General features: G+C 44.3%; 1 protein-coding gene across 3 annotated transcripts in view; it reads right to left on the bottom strand.

Annotated features, from left to right (window-relative positions):
* The window catches only part of Nedd4l (NEDD4 like E3 ubiquitin protein ligase), a 306,373-nt gene that overhangs the window by 9,311 nt on the left and 277,552 nt on the right, over window positions 1-19,510 (bottom strand). For all 3 annotated transcript variants that reach the window (XM_042675088.1, XM_042675089.1, XM_042675090.1), the window contains 8 exons: window positions 18,931-18,996; window positions 16,942-17,171; window positions 15,072-15,193; window positions 12,315-12,385; window positions 9,988-10,083; window positions 5,890-5,963; window positions 2,993-3,053; window positions 1,174-1,233 (listed from right to left, as the gene is read on the bottom strand). In XM_042675088.1, coding sequence (XP_042531022.1) covers window positions 1,174-1,233; window positions 2,993-3,053; window positions 5,890-5,963; window positions 9,988-10,083; window positions 12,315-12,385; window positions 15,072-15,193; window positions 16,942-17,171; window positions 18,931-18,996 — 780 coding nt within the window. The remainder of the gene's footprint in view (window positions 1-1,173; window positions 1,234-2,992; window positions 3,054-5,889; window positions 5,964-9,987; window positions 10,084-12,314; window positions 12,386-15,071; window positions 15,194-16,941; window positions 17,172-18,930; window positions 18,997-19,510) is intronic.

Raw genomic sequence — 19,510 nt, 5'->3', positions numbered from 1 at the left:
CAATCACTTCATCCATCCAGAGCTACATCCGCCCAGACAGCACTAAGGCAGTAACTAATCCTTTGACTTTGCTTTTCTTATCCTATAACTCTCCATCAAGGAAGTTCCCTGAAGATTAACCAGTATGATATTCCTGCAGAGGGACTAGAGTAAAACTGCAAAGGAGCTGCACCCCAAGCGACTGGGACCAACTTATGATATCACTTACTTCTCCCTGCCTCAGTGACTCTATCTGCAAAACACAGAGCTCGCAGTGATTTCTACTACCTCATTTATCTTGAAGCACCAAACATCTATCTATGAGCAGAGCTTTGTTGGATGTGGTTTGGACAAATGATGAAGGACCATCACCTTTGTAGATAGACATAACCGCCTTCCTTCTCCTGTGTCTCTCAATATAACAAAGGGAGAGGTATCTCTTTGGTTTTCAACTTGTTCTCTTTCCATACAGACATGAAGAAGCTGAGCTAGACAATCATTGAATGGCCTTCTGGTACTATTACCTAGGAGCCTTTTTGTTGTTGTTGTTGGTTGTGGGGCCTGGGCGCTGTCCCTCAGCTCTTCAGCTCAAGGTTAGCACTCTACCACTTGAGCCACAGCGCCACTTGCAGCTTTTTCTGCTTATGTGGAGCTGAGGAGTGGAACCCAGGGCCTCATACAGGCAAGGCAAGCACTCCAACACTGAGCCACCTTCCCAGCCCCGCTAGGAGCCTTTTGATGTTTTCCCTTATCAAATATAAACTGCTTCAAGTTCAAGGACACATCTGTTCTACAGCCCCTAATAGAGACAACTCCTCCGTGGTGGGGCTGGGGAGGCCATGAAGGACAGGAAGCCAGCAGTTCTTACAAGTAGCATGCTGCTATCCTAGAGGGCTGCTGTATACCTACACGCCACCTGACATAGCCATCTTCCTCTAGCTGCACAGGGCCATGACCTGACTTGGCTTAGCAGGTCTGTTCCACAGCAGCCCCCTTACCAGCAAGAAAACAGGGGGTTGATCCTTTTGCTATCAGAGAGCAAGGCTCATGCCAGACACTGAATAGATTTCATCTAAATGCACCCAGGAGGCCATTACAGACTAGAGAACGTTACAATATCATTTGCAAGGGAATAAGAGAAACTTAAAAAAATCTTCTTTTTGTAAAAACAGAAACAAAAATTATAATACAAACCTCCAGCTCATTTTCATCAAAAATTTTAATCAAGTCGATAGGAAGCAGTTCTGTGAATCCCTGAAAGGAGGAGAAGAGAATCATTATGGATATTTTTATCTTGGAAGAGGTCAAAAGTTGCAGCCTCTCTACCAGAAAAAGAAAAAAACCCAAACCCCCCAAAATCCCCATCTTTTCCTGGTGACTCATGCATTGGTGACAGTAACAAGTAACCACAGCTCCAATAAAAACAGCAGAGTCACAATACAAAGAACTTAAAAAAAAAATCAGAGGATGTAGCAGGTGTGAGTACCTGAGCAGTTTTGGAAACGCTAGGGTAATATGGGATGGGGTAGGCAAGTGAATTACAAAAGCCATCCATGACACACCGTTGAGTCAGTGCGTCCTAAAATGCAAGGCCACAGATGTGCAAAAGACAGGTTTAAAAATAATGTGTTGAAGGCACAGAGGAGGCGGCGTGAGCCAGTGAGAGGGAATGGGGGAACAGCCAGTCGGACTCTGTCAAGGGGCTGTCACTAACGAGGGAGCCACCCAGGATGAATGAGGAGGTTCACAGTGCCGGTGATCTGAAGTCAGGTTCCTGGAAGTGAGGACTGCTAGGGGCCAGGGCTATCACTCCTGTAGCTTCCCATCTAAGTAAGGCATGGAATATGTTCTCAGATTATCTGTCCCTTTGCCCTGTTTGGCTGAGGCTTTTCTTTATTGAGTAGCTCAGTGAGCTACAGGTCAGCTTAAGAGCATCTCTGCACAGTTTGCCACAAGTAAACAATGTGGGGTTGAGACCTTTATCAGTTATTTTTTGCATTCTTAATATGCATGATCAGAATTTATTTTGCTTTGTGTATGGGCTGATCCTGGGGCTTAAACTCAGGGGCTTGCACTGTTGCTTAGCTTTCTTTTTCCTCTCGAGGCTGGCACATTTTCCCTTAAGCCACACCCCTCCTCACTTCCTGTCTTTTACTAGTTAATTGGAGAAAAGTGTTTCTCAGATTTGCCTGCTTGGGATGGCTTCAAACCTCAGTCCTCAGAGCTCAGCCTCCTGAGTAGTTAGGATTACAGGCATGGGCCATCAACTCCCAGCTTAAGATCAGATTCTAAAAGGAATTTCAAAGCTGGTCAATGCGAAGCATTGTTTAGAAGTGCCAGACCTCTATCATTTGAATGGGAATCAGAAGGGACCTAAGAAAATGCCTTGCTGGGAACATGAGTCCTGTCCCTAGCGGGGAACAGGTGCATGTGGGAGGAGCCTGCTTCACTCCTCCACAAAGGGAATGCACACTGAACACAAAATCAGTGCCCTCCATGGAGCTATGCTGGAGAGCTTTGGGGCAGCAGTACACAAAAAGAGTAAGCCTCTTGCTGGGTGCTGGTGTTTCAGGCCTATAATCCTCGCTACTCAGGAGGCAGAGATCTGAGGACTGCAGTTGGATGCCAACCTGGACAGACACATTCAAGAGACTGATCTCAATTAGCCAGCAAATGGTCAGAATTGGAGGTGTGTGATAAGAACACTAGCCTGGCGTGAAAAACCTAAAGGAGAGTATGAGGCCCTGAGTCAAGCCCCAGGACCAGTATTACCTCCTTCCTCCTCCCCCCTCCCGGATGATCAGCTCTAGATGGCCCCTAAAGTGTGTAAAATCCTCAGTAAGAATAGCCAAGGCAAATTTTAAAATGAGAGGAGCAAAGCAACAGATTACTTAAAAAATGGCCGTGTGTCAGCCAACACTGATCCTTGAGAGCGGTGGAGAAGGCCACCTGGACGGTGCTGGCATTCGCCCGGTGTCCCCACTACCACCCTGTCCCCTCCAGCGTCCCTCACCTCCAGGAAGGCATTCATTTGCTTCTGGACCCGGTTCACAAATCTCCACTGGATGACGAGGCTGTGGGAGAAAACAGCATCATAACCACCTCAGAGCCCGGCCTGCACCGCCCTCCTCAGAACTGGGACTGCTGCTCACAGGGAAGGGGAGGGAGGGGAGAGACACCCACACCCAGACCAGAGGTGGGCCTACTGCTGTGCCCCTGCTGCTCCACGAACCCTCATGAATTCTCACTGGAGCACTATGGGAAAGAAAGCTCCAGTCTCACCAAGCTCTCAAGAGCAGAAGTGATCTCCCGGCCTCAACAAGCCACGGATGACTGTGCTTTATAGCCATCACTTCAGGAAGATAAGAGAAAAGGTCCTGGGGTTGAATACACAAGTGGTGTGCATGATATAGGCGTGAATCACACACCCACATGGATGTATACCAACGTACGAGCATCCTCCACACTGTGAATTAGTTGCACTAATGCTGGTTTAGTTTTTGGTGCTGGTACTGGGGCTTGAACTTAGGACCAGGGTACCATCCCATAGCATTTTTCTCAAGCATTCTACCCTTTCAGCCACACCTCCACTTCTAGCTTTTTGGTGGCTAACTGGAGATAAGAGTCTCAAGGATTTTCCTGCCAGGCTGGCTTCAAACCATGATCCTCAGATCTCTGCCTCCTGAGTAGCTAGGGTTACAGGCGTGAGCCACTGGCACCCAGCTGCACACTAATACTTTTAAGATTCCAATACTTTATTTTTAATTTTTTTTATTGTGAAAATACTGTACAGAGGGGTTACAATTACATGGGCAAGATAATGAGTACATTTCTTATCAAGCATTGTAGCCTCCTCCTTTGTTTCCCCTTCCCATCCCTTCCCAGCCTCCCCCGGACTCCAAGATTCCAAGGCTTTAAAGGATGAACAGGAACTATTTTCAGATTCACTGAAACTATTTTCCTGGTGGCAGTATTTCGTGCAGAGCATAAACAACTACAGGGGGAGTCCACTCTGGATTGCATCTACGTGTTTTGTTTTGACCCCACAAGGATCACACACTTCCTAGGTGGTGCCATGACGTCAGCTGGAGAAGGGCAACTTCCCCCCCCCCCCCCCCCCCCCATCCTCTCCCCAGTGCCAGCGGTTCTTCAGGGCTGGACTGTAGCCATCTGTCCAATCCTGTTCTGGTACCAGAAGGGGCAGTGAACAGTGGAACATTTCAATCACGGTTTTCTCAGCAAAGCTAACGAAAACCTTGCTTGGCCCTAATCCCCAATGAATTTGAATCTTAAAATAATTAGTCGCGAAAGGTAATGCGTAACACCTGTCGCATATGTTAAATCCTCCCGGCCTGCCTGAGATGCCAGAGGGTTTTACAAAACTGTTCACTGCTCACACTTTCACCAGAACCCAAGGTCAAACCAAGTGTACCAATTAGTGTGTGCAGGGAGGCACTGGACTATCTCACTACTAGTTTCTTCTTAGTGGAAAGATCTTTGGTCATAGCTCTACTCTTGTCTAGGGGTGTCTCTCCAGGGAGAGACTACAATGCTTGCAATTTCCTCGTAATGAGGATGGACAGTAGGCTCTTCTTTGAAGATCACTTAAAAGGGGCTGAGACACCCGGCAGTTCTCTGAATTCAAGCCCTCTGACCCCTTCCAAACGAGAAGGAGGGGACCCAGCTTGTTGAAATGGAGAGCTGAAAGTAAATGCACTCAGGCAGTGCTGAAGCCCACTGCTGCGCAGAATCCTGGACGCAGGAACCAAATCCTGCTGTGCTGACCTCATCCTGGACATCCTGGTGAGATGAGAGAGCAGCAGAAGTCCGCACCAGAGCCCAGTGCCATGTTTAAACCAAATAAAGAGATCAAGAACGGTGTCTGTGGCTCATGCCTCTAATTCTAGCTACTCAGGAGGATTGTGGTTTGAAGCCAGCTGAGGCAGAGAAGTCTGAGATGCTCACCTCCCATTAGCCAGAAAAAAGCCAAAGTGGAGGAGGTGTGGTTTAAGAGGTAGTCAGCCTTAAGTGGAAATTTGAGCAAAAGCTCAAGCTCCAGTAGGAAAAAAAAAATACAACGTACTTCATCAAGAAAGAAGACCTAGGCTTACTTAAAAGTTCAGGTTTTCATCAAGACTCAACATTTTTTCCACCAAATAGAGGAGACTGGATTAATAAAATTACAAATATCAGCTGGGTGCTGGTGATTCAGGCCTGTAGTCTTAGCTACTCGGATGGTTGAGTTCTGAGGATTGTGCTTCAAAACCAGCCAGTGTAGAAAAGTTTGTCAGACTTTGATCTCCAATTACCTAGCAAAAAGCCAGAAGGAGAGCTGTGGCTCAAGTAGTAGAGCACCAGCCTAAGAGAAAGCACAAGGCTCTGAGTTTAAGTCTAGTACCAGCACATGTGTGCACACGCACATGCACACGCGCACACACACACACACACACACACACACACACACACACACTACAAATAGCAAAAGCAATTCATTGTTTTTGCTCATACTGAGTTCTTCCTAAACATTTTCCTAGTTTTTCACTGTGGAGACAGAATACTTCATCTCTGGTAGTTCTTAGATTTTCCACACTGATGATTGATGCTTTGTACCACTGGAGTGATTTTAAACATTTGATGGGCACCTGTATACTGCCCAGAAAAAATTGCTGTGTTACTCAGTAATGTGCATTTTATCACCTACCTCTGCAGCTCTATTGGGTAGCTCACTGACATCAGGAAACAAGGTTAACTTTCCACCCAAATTCAACTTTCCAGTAACCTAAACCTAAAAGTAACCCCTCATACTGAAAACTGACCAATCAGCTCATGCCCATAGAATGCATGCATCGTTTTGGTATGGGATATGTCTGTTATTAGATGAAAAAAGGTTGTAAATATTTGTGTACGTACTCAATATATTCCCTTTTGTTTTCATTTGTCACCATTATTTCTGACCCATTGGGCTTCAGATCCACTTGATATGTCTGTAATTACAAAAAGAAAAAAAAATCACCCACATAAAGTTATTTTGCATATTGACTCATCTCACCATAAAAGGCAAGCAAAATTTATTTAAAACTATTTTCCAACAAATGGCAATATGTACCTGCAAATGTCTAATGAGGCTTTTAAACTGTTAAGATGTTACACATTTAAAGATGCTACCATTAGAGGCAGATTATTTTTGGCTATTTGTGTGTTTTAATTGTTACTCCTCATACATCAGGATGAATGGAAGACAGCCTCATGTTTCATCCGCTCTTCATTGATCAAGAAATCGAATATGTTTAACAGAGAAAAGAGCAGAGGACATCCATCAAGACTACGGAGATATAAACCTAATGCATCTTGTTACTGAAAACAGAAATTTATAGCTGTGAAAAATGATGCATGTGATTTGTTTCTAAGAGGCAACATACAGGACGTACAAACAAACAAGATTTGAAAGCCAGGCATAAGAGATTTATTCGCTAGTGGCAGGTCTTTCTGCTTTCTACATGTCAGCAACCCTTGATCATGAAGGGAGGCTGCTAGGCCCAATTCCCTACTTTCTTCCTTGTGCCAGGACCTAGCTTAATACTATTATACATAAAAAAATAACTAGCACATGGAAAAATGCTTATTCTTACTGTAGAAATTCTGAAGAAAAAAAAAAAAAGAGGAACAAACCAGAGGTATAGGAAAATGGGTCCCTATACTCTGAGAGATAGCCATGAGGACATTTTGGTCGACTCCTGGCGGTCTTGTCCACATTCTAGGCTGTATTATAGAGCCAAACCTGTGGGGAAGGATTTCCAGATGAATTATTGGGAGCTCTATCCAAAACAACTGTTTTAGACCCCTTTCTGCATCTGCTCTGGTACAGCTTGGCCAACAGTCCTGCAGAGAGCTGCAGGAAGCAAGTGGCTTGGGGCGGGTATGCTGCCAATACTCACACTATGGGTCCAACAACTGTATTTGGGTGCCTAATATGTGCCAGGTCCTATGATAGTCACCCAGATGAAGAGTGAGGGAGACACATTAAGCATGTACTGAGATAATTATAAACAAAGGCTGCTGTGGAATATGCCACTTGGAAGCATAGGGTCTGTGTGGTCATGGGCTGGTTTTCTAGAGAAAGCAGGAGAGAATATCTTCCCAACAGAATGAAGGGCATGAACAAAGGCCCCGAGGCAAGAAAGAGCTCAGTGAGTTCCAGAAGGCCAAGAAAGAGTGCAAGGAGTAGGCAGGCAGGCCTGGGGTATAAAACGTGTTTGTTAAAGGTATAGTAGAGTAGGCCAGAGGGGAGCCTCAAGAGATACACTAGGATCTGAGGCATCTCCTCCAGGAAGGCCCTAAAGGTTTCAGGCACAGAAATGATCATTTTTACCCTCTGAAAAGTTTACTCTGCCATGACAAATGAAAAACCAGTTAAGAGTCTATGCGAGATGATGGTGGCTGGACCTGGGGGTGTAGAACAGGAGAAGAGACATGAGACGTATCTGTGAGGTTCAATACACAAGGCTCAGGGATGGCCTGAATAGAAGAGTTCCACACATGGCTGCTTCATCTGCATGCTAGCAAAGCAGATACTTGATCATGTGACCATCATGTTCGCTCTTAAAAGGGAAGGCGATCATTTCACCAATGGAGTACCTCTTCTCCCCACTTTTGTCACCATGGGTGTTAATTTCTGTATGGCTCTCCCTGATTCTCCAAAGTCAGAAGAGTCTACACCAGTAAATGGTTTGGGTATGTTTTTCATGAATAATTAGGATGAACTACAATGAAAGGCAGAATTGCCACTGGAAGTCTACTTAAGCTAGGCATGGTGGCTCATGCCCATAATCCTGACTACTCAGGAAGTTAAGATCAAGAGGTTCAAGGCCAGCTTGGGCAAAAAATCAAAAGACAGCATTTCAACAATAAAAAGTTGAGCACAGTAATATACACCTATTTTCCCAGCTACATTGTAAGTAGGAGGATGGTTGTCCTTGAAGGCCCAGATAAAAGTAAGATACTATCTGAAAACAAAAAGGGATCAGGGTATGGCTCAAGTGGTAGAGCACCTGCCTAAACAAGCATGAGGCCCTAAGTTCAAACTCCAGTATCACCAAAAACAAACAAACAAAAAACCATGCACACCAGACCAACCTGCCCATGACCACAGCACCATAACAGAAGGAAAAGCTCCAATGTGCCTGGGAATATTAGCATTGTGGTCATGTGATATCAATGCTGTTGCCCTAATTTCTGAAGAACCTCAATTCTACAACCAAGTCACCACATCTAGGTTGGGTCTAGAGGATTGCTAGGTCTCACCAGCCTGTAATACTTCTTAACTTTACATCTAGTTGTCCAGGGTTTCCTTGCTGAGAAGATTTCTCCAACCTAATTTCTCTAACCTAAGATTAAGCTGCAAATGCACTTTTCAATAGGGGGATATACTCCTTTGGAGCAGTAAAGGGTAAGTCTAGTGCATTTTTCTATATGGCAACCCTTAATACGGGCTTTAAGACCTAATTAATTTCAAGTGTATGTGGATTTGGTCTTAGTGATGGGAAATATCTGGTGCTTTGGTGCAAAGACCAAAGAGAAAACCAAAATCCAAGAGAAAACAAAACAAAACAAAACAAAACAAAAAAAAAGAACAACAAACCAAACCAAACCAAAAAAACCCCAAGAGAAACAGCATCTTTTGGGTAACTTCCAAGAAGAATTGTGACTAGGGCAATTTGAGACTTAGGCAAATACTTTTGGACCCTCAGGATGGCTGATGAAAACTCAGCAGGCAATGTTAGTGTGGAAACTGACTTTTATGCTGAACCCAGACTGAATGGAGGTGGTTAGGGCAGAGGTAAGAGTGTAACTAAAGCAAGAAGGATGACAGAAAAAAAAAACCAAACAAACATAAAAACCATGCACATCAGACCAACATGCCCAAGACCACAGCACCATCACAGAAGGAAAAGCCCCGATGCGCCTGGAAATATTAGCATTGTGGTCACATGTTGACAATGCTAATCGACTATCGCTCTAGTTTCTGAAGTACCTCAGTTCTGAAGTACCTCAAACACATCACCACATCCAGGTTGGTTTGGGTCTAGAGGAATGCTAGGTCTCACCAGCCTGGAATATGTACTAAAGTGGCTGGGAGAGAGGAACAGGATGTCACTGAGACTTGGCTTTTGGGCATGACAATTAGGTGCGGCTACCACAAACCGACAATGACAGCAATCCCTGCCCCTATTGCAGGGACCTCCTGATAGGTGAAAATCCATGCGGTAGCAGTGTTATATTCACTTTATTATTTATATATATTGCAAGGCTATACAAACCTTTCCCACTCTCTTATAAACCTCTCCTAGTCTCTTATTCACCTTAATTAACATTTTTGTATTCTAATTTTTTTTAGGCAAAAACAATTAAAATCATAATTATATAAATACCTATATGCTGCAAAATCCCACGATACAGTGAAAACTCTGTGATACAGAATTAGATATGTGTGTGTGTTTTTTTAAAAATGCCATACAGTAAAGCTGCAATAGGTGAACCTCAATATAGTGAGGGACCACTGTATTATCAAAAGCTCCCATAACCCAGGCGCCGGTGGCTCACGCCTGTAATCCTAGCTACTCAGGAGACTGAGATCTGAGGATTGCGGTTCAAAGCCAGCCCTGGCAGGAAAGTCCGTGAGAATCTTATCTCCAATAAACCACTCGAAAACCAGAAGTGGCGCTGTGGCTCAAGCGGTAGAGCGCTCGCCTTGAGCTAAAGAGCACAGGGACAGCTCCCATAGCTGTTTCTAATTGTCCAGGACAACTGTACCACAATCTACGGGAAAGAAAAGGCTCTTTGAAAGTTGAAGAACTCGGAAGTGGCGCTGTAGCTCAAGTGGTAGAGCGCTCGCCTTGAGCTGAAGAGCTGAGGGCCAGCACCCAGGCCCAGAGTTCAAGCCCCACAACCAACAAAAAAAAAAAAAAAAAAAAAGAAAGTCGAAGAACTCTAGGGGCTGGCTACACATACCTGCCCAAAGTTCTCTTCATCTATGCAGAACATGAGGTCCAGTTCAGTAGGATCGTTTTCTAAGATCCACTTCAAAGAGTTGTAGTATTCACTGTCCTATGGCAATGACACAGAAAGCAACGTTAAGCATTCATTCCAAATGCAAACTTGTTTGCCTCTTAAATAGTGAAATTATTCTAACATAATTCCATACAGAATGCTCCAGGATTACATTACTCATGATGGTTACTGCTCTATTCCAATCCCTCTCATCCTTACTAGGAGTCCCTGGAGTGACAGGATTTGTGTGTGTGTGTGTGTGTGTGTGTGTGTGTGTATGTGTGTGTGTGGGGGGAGGGGGTCTCTTGGTCTGTGAAGTGTGGTGGAATACCCTTTATGTGGAGAGTGGTCAGGGCTGGCTGACTGTCCAGTCTACAGAACTTAACACACACTGACCAGCAGACTTTTCCCACAGGGAAGACTGAGAAGACACAGGAAAATGGGATGGATAGAGGGCATTCAAGTCACACTGGCAGCTTTAAGTTTCCTGTACTCTCAGTGTTCTTTGCCCGTTAACCTAAACACTTAAGATACTGTTTCAGTTCCAGAAATCAGGGAAGGAGACATGGGGACATCTGCAGGCAACTCTTTGCTTAGACCCAGGGTCTCTGCTGCCGGGAACATGACAGACTCTAGAAAGGACAAAACAAAACACAAAAAAACAAAAAAAAACCACATGCTGTATTTAAAACACTGTCAACAGCTATCATAAAATTAGCCTTTAAGCTGAGTGCCAGTGGCTCATGCCTGAAATCCTAGCAACTCAGGAGGCTGAGATCTGAGAATCACAATTTAAAGCTAGCTTCGATGGGAAAGTCTATGAGACTTTATCTCTAATTAATCATCAAAAACCTAGAAGTGGCTCAAGTGGTAGAATGCTATCACCGAGCAAAAAAAGCTCAAAGGCAGTGCCTAGGCCCTGAGTTTCACAAGCCCTAGGACCGGCACACACACAAAAAATTAGACCTTAAGAGTAATTTTTAGAGCTGCATGGGGTGACACACACTTGTAATCCCAGTGCTCAGGAGGCTGAGACAGGAAGGTTGCAAGTTGGAGGCCAGCTTGGGATACATAGCAAGACTCGGTCTCGAAATTAAACAACAAAAAACCACAACAAAAAGCGATTTCTATCCTCCTTGCTGAATTACAACACAGCAATAAAAGCCGGGATAATACACAAAGGAGGAACACTGGAAAGTGAGGCTGGCACCAAGGCTGGGGTCACCAGGCCAGCCACAACTGCCCACAGAACGGTCTCTGAGGAGCACTGCCTGCCATCTCTCCTTCCTACCAGGATGAGCAGAAAGAACATATCAATGCTGGGCGGTGCCGAGGACCTGGCTCATACATCCGGGCATTCACAACACTGTCCACATTCCAGCAAGGACAAGAGATGCCCAGAGCTTTCTGGCTTATGCGGCAGAACTTGAAGCAGAGTTACAAATTGCCCAGGTGGACCAGGATGTTTCTGATGGCCCCGTGCGTGTGTGACCACACAAGGCGACACCCGCACACCCGGAGGATGATGGTGGAGTACACGTATATTAAAAAAACCAGACGCGCAAGTATCTTGTGGAAGGAAGGCCAAGATTTGTTTGTGTTTGTGTAGAAAATCCCTTCTAGGAAGTGACGCTGTGGCTCAAAGTGGTAGAGCGCTAGCCTTGAGCACAAGAACTCAGGGTTAGCACCCAGGCTCTGAGTTCAAGCCCCACAGCTGACTCCCTCCCCACACCTCAGCTAAAACACAACAAGAAAATCCTTTCTACATGACTGTGGGTCTGTCCAGGTAAAATACTGACAGCAGGGTGACAGGAACATCCAGCATTGCTGTTTGGAGGGGTTCTTAGCATTCCCCCTGTGTGACTCTTGTTCTGCACATCTGCATGTTTAGTGGTGTTCCTCCTTTTGTTTTGACCTTGCCTCTACCATTTTTACGAGGTTAGAAACCAGAAGGATAGTGGATGAATCTCTAAATGTTCAGTATCAGCGGTTTGGGGTGGCAAGTCCAGGCTACAGCAAGGTTTCTAGATGTCTGTTGGCTTTCATTTGTTCATTCAAGTCTTGGTAGGGTAAACAGAGGTAGATTTGGGAGTGTCTACTCTAATAATGCTAGGAAACAAACAATACTTTATTATCTAAATTAGAAAGATCAAGCACTTCCATAAATATTTAAATCCTCTCCGTTCACACCGAATGACAACACACAACACCCACAACCAGAGCTGGGTTTGCAAATGCGGCTGTCAGCGCCTGTCCAGCAAGCATCATAAAGCTCTGTATCTACTTACCACAGACTCCATGTCATTCAGAGTTATTTGCTTTCCCAGCATCATCTTGTAAAACGGTCGAATGAAGAAACCTAAAATATGGCAGAAACTGGGTTAAGTTTCAAGTGTTTGACACTGCTGTGTACCAGAGCATGAAATAAAAGATCAACCTCCTTTCAAGCACAAACCAGAGACGAGGACACACTAGTCAAGGCCTTTCTAGAATTCACTGATGAGGTAGAGGTAGAGATGAGGTAGAGGTAGAGGGGCACCTAGGAAGGGTAGAGCAGGAGGGACAGGGGCTATACCGACAGATGTGTCAGCAGGGAGGTCAGGACAGAGAAAGGCTGAGAGGCCAGAGAGAAGGGGGTGGGGAGCGATCCAAATGCCATCCCTGGAAAGGCATGGGGTGAAAACACAGGCAGGCCAATGAGAGCGGCCTCTGCTCAGGGCCACACAGCCTCCCAGGCGGAGGCCCGGGTCTCAAGGAGACAATGGCAGCCAGGAATCTCTCCAAGGAGACAATGGCAGCCAGGAATCTCTCCTGAGGCAGGTGTCCCATGGCAGGGATCTCCACTTCTCCTCCAAACGAAAGTGGCATCACATAACTCCAGAGCAGCAGATACACAGACTTCCAGGTAAGAGGATGAAGTGGACCACGGGGCATAGATTAGCAACGTATGCACTGTCAACGAGGCATTTGTGTTTTAAAACAATTAGCTCATATTAGTTATAGGGAGGCGGACTTTGATCGCCACATCTCTACACACTTACACTGTATGCCAATCAGTCTCTCCCCCTCCATCACATTCCCTGTCCCTCTCCCCCAAGGTGATCGTGTTTTCAGGAAATGGACCGGATGATGACTAGTCTGGGGGTACAGTACACCCTGACAATTCCTGACATGGACTGTGACCCCCTTCAAGCCCCCCCCCCCCCACCCCGCTTCTTAGGTTTCTCTCCCTTTATTTTCCCTTCACTGACAGCCACTGGCTGCTCCGACCTCACAGTGAAGGCCTCCTTAGCCTCTGAGTGAAACTGACTCCATGGGATCCCTGCCATTGCTGAGATTATTTTCACTAAAACAGGAGGTCACCGACGTCAGCATCACAGCTCACACTTCTCTGCATTCTCTCACAGCAGCTAACAGTGGCTCCTCACCCAGCAGAAGGTGAACACACAGACCCTCTAAGAAGGCAGAGGTGACCTGAACAGGGAGACATCACCCCAGGCAGGACCCCGAGGCTGCAGGTGCACTGTGTGCACATGGACAGACCAAGACAGAAAACATCTGTTGTACAGATAAATGGACCCGGGGGAGAGAGAGGGGGACAGACAGAAGCAAGGACTCTATACACAGAGTCAGAAAGAAGCATGCACTGCACACAGGCAAAGGCAGTGAGATGTCACAGAAAAATGTCTCGTGTGCATGGTCAGAGTTAGAGAGGCATTGAAGGGTGAGAGAATGCAGTCATAACAGTCAATGTGAAAATGATGGGATGGGTGTGGTTGGGAGATGAGGGTGACAATGATCAAGATGAATTGCATTCAAACTCACAAGCTGAGCTGAAACCCCTTTGAAAAACTTAAAGATAATAATAAAAAAGAAAAAAACCCCTATCAACTGTATATGCAAATAGTGAGATGTCAGAGATGCATACCCACAGGACAGAGTGTCAAAAAGAAGGCCTACAATGTACACGGAGGGCCAAAAAGAGGCTCAGTTTATACTCAGGGACAGAGAATCAGAGAGAAGTGTCTACCTCCCTTTTCTGCAAAATAAAATACTGATCAGGGCACCGAAATCACCAATTAAGAGTAAAAATATACTAAAGGCAAATGTACGGAGGGTATATCAATTATTTATTGGAATAGCTCTGGCTCTATAAAATGCAATTAACATAATTGCTATGGAAACGGCTCTCTCCACAGTTACTGAAATGTCAGTCTCTAATTTTACTACTTTTCATCCTTAACCATTCTAAACTCAAGTTCTTAAAAAAAAAAAACAAACCCTCAGGACTTTTTTTTCTCAATGATGATTTATTTTTTAGAGCTCTCTTATTCTTATGGACACGACTTGTGAAACACCCAAGTCCGTAACAAATCTGCACAACAAGCTTTGCTTGTTACAGCAGGGAGGGGGCTTGATTTCTAACTCTTCCAGCCTTGAAATGTGTCTGCCATTTGTATGCTCTAAATAAGAATGAAGTTATTTTGTGCCATCCATTTCAGCTGGCACTCCAGGGTTATGGTCTTAGCTGAGTTACAACATTACTTTGAAATTATTTGGTCTTTTCACATTAGAAAATAATTTGGGGCCAAATGGAACAATGGCTGGATCATGATGGGATTAGATCATTTTAATTAACTTTTCAATTAGCTTTTCCATCTGTCACTAAATCTAAAGGAAAGTAGCTCTGAAAAACAGTGCACACACACCAAAAAACCCAGTATGTTCTGAGCTTTACATTTAGAAGACAGACAAAGTGTGCACACATTGTCTTCAGTGCCCAAGTGGATACCAGGAAAAAATAGCCATGATGAGTAAAACATAAAATAATTTGAAGGCTAGGGATGTAACTCGTGGTATGGTGCTTGACTAGAATGTGCCAACCCTGGGTTCTATTCCCAGAAATGAAACACACATATACACACATACACACACACAAGGCGAACCCTTTTATAATGTCTGATATGAAAGAAGAGATGCTTAATATGGAGGCACAAACAATACCATCCCACTTTTGAAAATTATTTTTTTTTTTAAAAACTTACCATCTAAGAGTTTCCCATGAAATACTGCCAGACCTGCAACTCTTCCAATGAAAGTAAAATAGGACAAATGATCTTCATTACAGAGGCCTGAATTGGGGTTGATCTGAAGTGTATAGTTGTCCCTTTGAAGGGGAAGGGTAAGAGAGAAGAAAAGGCTAATCACTTTTGTGTATATGTGAAGAAATCCAAGAATCTCAATTTTACTTTGCCACCGAATACTCAATTTTACAGCTGGATGCCTATCCGTGATCTCTAAAAATGTCATTTTTCACATGATGCAGCTAGAAAATTGAGAAGACTTTGATACAGCTCACATAATAAGGGCACTGTGCAGGGATTCTGAGAGATACGAATTCCTTAGATTGTCTCTCTCATAAAAGCAGTGACCTCAGAGGTGTGGGAGGTGTGGGTATAGGCCCAGCTCTCAGAATATCTGATCACTACTTTCTCCTAGAAAGGTCTCAAGAACACCCAGAGCAGGGTCTGCTGTCAAAAAGGCAAAGCCAGGATGCTGGATGCTCAGTACTACTTCTCTGGCCTTACAAACAGGAAGATCGGTGTCCTTCAAACTGGGCTCCAAGATGATACTTCCAGGGGATATTCTTCCCAGGGAGTAATGTTTGGGAATGGGAGTGTGGGTAGGAAGTGAGGATTCTATCTCTCTCTCTCTTTTTTTTTTTGGTCTGGTTGTGGGGCCTGAACTCTGGGCCTGGGCACTGTCCCTCAGCTCTTCAGCTCAAGGCTAGTGCTCTACCACTTGAGCCACAGCACCACTTCTGGCTTTTTTCTTATGTGGTGCTGAGGAATCGAACCCAGGGCCTCAGGCATACAAGGCAGGCGCTCTACTACTGAGCCACCTTCCCAGTCCAGGATTCTATCTCTCTAACCTGCCTTCTACTGATCAGTTTTCTAGAGTGGACTTTCTCAAGGCTTCAGTAACTAACAATGACCATTTGGAGAGCAACATAGGATATTTTCCCAAATGAGCCCCAAGGAGAAGTGCATGAGGCAGAAGCAGTAGGACTAGTATCCTTCACAGCCCAGGATGGAGTGATGTTAAACACTGTTTGCTAGTCCTAGGAGCTCAGGACCAACCTCAAGCCCCTTTTTTTTTTTTGGTGGTAGTACCAGGGCTTGAACTTAGGGCCTAGGCACTGTCCCTTAGCTTTATTGATTAAGGTTGACCTTCTATTACTTGTGCCATAGCCCTACTGCTGGCTTTTTTTCCCTTGGTAATTAACTGGAGATAAGAGACTCATGGACTTTCTAGCCTTTTGAGTAACACGGAGCCATTGGCACCTGGCTACCTCAAGCTATTAGTAGCCTCAGCCTCCAGAGAAATGAATGTGCATGAAAGTAGCTACTATTTGCTTTGTGAGAAAGCAATTCAACCTGCCTCAGTTTCCATGCCTGGCAATGGTGATATCCCAATGTTATGGTGCAGCTTGGTTTTTCCCTTGTAGGAATAGGCATGGGCCTTTGGGTCCTAGACTATCCTTGTTCATATGACTCTTTTTGCTTTGACAGTGACAAATTTCCCTCTTGAATTATTAATGCAATTTTGCAAATGAAAATTGCTTCTGTTCCTTAATGTAATTACCCAACACATTTTCAATTTCAATTCTGGGGACCCAACAGACATGAGCTGAATCAATTTTAGACATCTGCAGAATTCATTACTGTACCATGTAGGGTCAGAATCTGGTCTAGACATTTGAGAAGGAACGTGGTGGGAAGGGACTAAAATCAGCAGTGTTGATTCATCTCAAATGGATGGGGCATAGGTCCATCTTCTCATTAGGTTTAAATTAATCAAGAGTAAAATAATTGGTGTGGGAGACACATTCTGAATGTACTTCATATTACTTACGTTGCAGAATACTCGAAGAGACCATAGTAGGGGTTGAACATCTCTTTGGACAGTAAGAAAAACCATTCTCTGGCCACACCCCCATAGTCTAGACCCTTCTCTGATTCAAATTCAATCCATAGTCTAGCTTTTAGGACATCTGGTCTTTTCACAGACATGATTCTCCGATAAGATTCTTCAAATATGTTATTCCTGTGAAGTTTCATTTCAAATCTATTTGGAATATCCGCCTACATCAAGAAGAAAACACCTCATTGGTCATACAAGTAAATATATACCTGTTTCTCCTCCCTCTCCTCCCTCCAGGAAAAACAACAAAGGAGGAGTAGAAATGAGGTCAGGCTTCAAATGAAAGAGCAGTGTCAAGTGGTCTAATTGCGATCCTCTCACAGACAGTCTCATGGGGTTAGCATGGGACACAGAGCATAGACTCAGAGCTGCTCAGGTAGTCAGCAACATATGCTGCAGAAGGAAATCTAGGGATGGAGGAAAGCATCCTCTGCCTCTTTAAAACACTGGGGGTCTTTCTCCACCCCTTTCCCCCCACCAAGTGAAATAGTCAACTCTATGTGTTGTTGAAGTCAAGGAAAAAGACTTCATTTAGCCAAGTTAACAAAAAGCTATGCTCTGTACATCACCTTGATAATAAAAAAATTCACAATATTTAAAAAGAAAGGAAAAGAAAAAGCTATGAGCAATGCCCCCACTCCCTTCGCCCCAAGGCTGAGACCATTGTCATCTCTGCTATGGACTTGATGATGTGTGCACGTTCATTTTGGTTGTTGGATCCTGATTCTGTCAAGTTTGGGGACAGTACCCCCGAAGTCCATTGGTTCATGAACACAAAAGTAACACGACACTCAACTAAGGCTGTGAGAATGGCCTCCTGGAAGGATGAGGCCCAGGGTGACAGCTACTATCATTGTCTACTACGGGGGACACGCAGATGGCTCATAAAGAAAGCAGGATCTTAGGCGTTCCTGAGACTGAAGGACAGAGCATGTCAGAAGTGTTACTGATGGGGTATCTCAATCAGGACTCGGAAGTGGCGCTGTGGCTCAAGCAGTAGAGCGCTTGCCTTGAGCTGAAGAGCACAGGGACAGCGCCCAAGCCCAGAGTTCAAGCCCCATGACCAACCAAAAAAAAAAAAAAAAAAAAAATTTGAATCAGGACTCTGGGAAGAGAAATAAAGGGACAGCAGAACTTCGTCCATAGCCAGGGCTCCCAGTGGGACCAATCATGGGATGATTGAGCAGGGAGAGGGTAATATGCCCCAGGAGCTGGGTGCCAAACTGTGCTTGACAGTCTCCTTTCCTACAGATGCCACAATGTTGCCAAGCAGGAAGCCAACTTCAATATCAGAAAGAGGGACCAGAAGCCAGAGAAACAACATGGACATACTTGGGTGTGGTGTACCAGGGAAAAAATCCCAGTCCTGTAAGCTACAGCACTGCCTAGGGAAACCTAGTAGATTTCTTGGTGGTCAGCTGCCAGTGAGAATGTAATTGAACACATATTTGGACCGAATATTGACAAGTATTTGGATTACATACTGAATATTTCCTTTATGTTGGAATATAAAAGTTACAGTTAAGACTACATTTCTGTACTCAAAGGGGGCGATCATGAACATTTTTCTATCTAGGATATAGGTTTACTAAAATATGACAATCATGCAACTGTATGGACTTTCCAAGATTGTTTGTCTCAGGTCCTGAACTATGTTATATTCCATAGAATTGTTCCTATATTTTCATGAGATATTACATAATTATCTTTTTGGGTGATCTGAGTGTAATATTGAGTTCATCTTCAGCTACCATTTCTTAAGATGAAAATTCAGATCAAAGACCCGGATGGATTAACACGCAATGAAAAAAAAAGACATTTTTTACCATGTATGTTCACAAGTAACAAGCTATTTTCACTGATGTAACTTTGGTAACTTACAAATGACTGACAATCAGTATTTGGGAAGAGATTACTTACGGGTTTCTTTAATTTCTTCCTAAAGTAGTCATATTTCTGCTTAAATTCTCTGGAATAAGGAACAGCCTGAAAGATAAATGTATAAATGAAGACAATGCAAACAATATTCTTGAAATTTTATATACACTAAGTCAATATTCAGAGCATTTCATGAATCATAAACTTGAGTATTTTTCACAGAAAATTCACATTATATCTACCTAGGACAAAAAGCAGTCCTAGAACTGCTAAGGTTTATCCAATGAGTCCTGAGTGTGGTAAGGATTTATTCTGCAAATAATGAAACTCATAGTCAAAAAACTCTAGCTTTTTCTTTTTTGAGGTGGGGAGTTTGGGGACCAAACTCAGGTCCTCACATTTGCTGGCATGTGCTCTACCACTTAACCCAGGCCCCCAGCACCTTTTTTCTACTGGTTTTGAGGTAGGGTCTTGCTTTATGCCTGGACTGGCCTGAGCTTTGTTCTTATTGTGCTTCCCAATGTTGCTAGAGATGACAGGCATGCCACCATACCCAGCCACTGTGTGTCCCCATAGCTGATGGCAGGTAGGTGTCACCATACCCAGACATTAGTTGAAATGG

This window comes from Dipodomys spectabilis, unplaced genomic scaffold, assembly GCF_019054845.1.
Source record: "Dipodomys spectabilis isolate Male_0828 unplaced genomic scaffold, ASM1905484v1 ptg000024l, whole genome shotgun sequence".
Taxonomy (NCBI): Eukaryota; Metazoa; Chordata; class Mammalia; order Rodentia; family Heteromyidae; genus Dipodomys; species Dipodomys spectabilis.
This window is presented reverse-complemented; position numbering and strand designations above follow the sequence as displayed.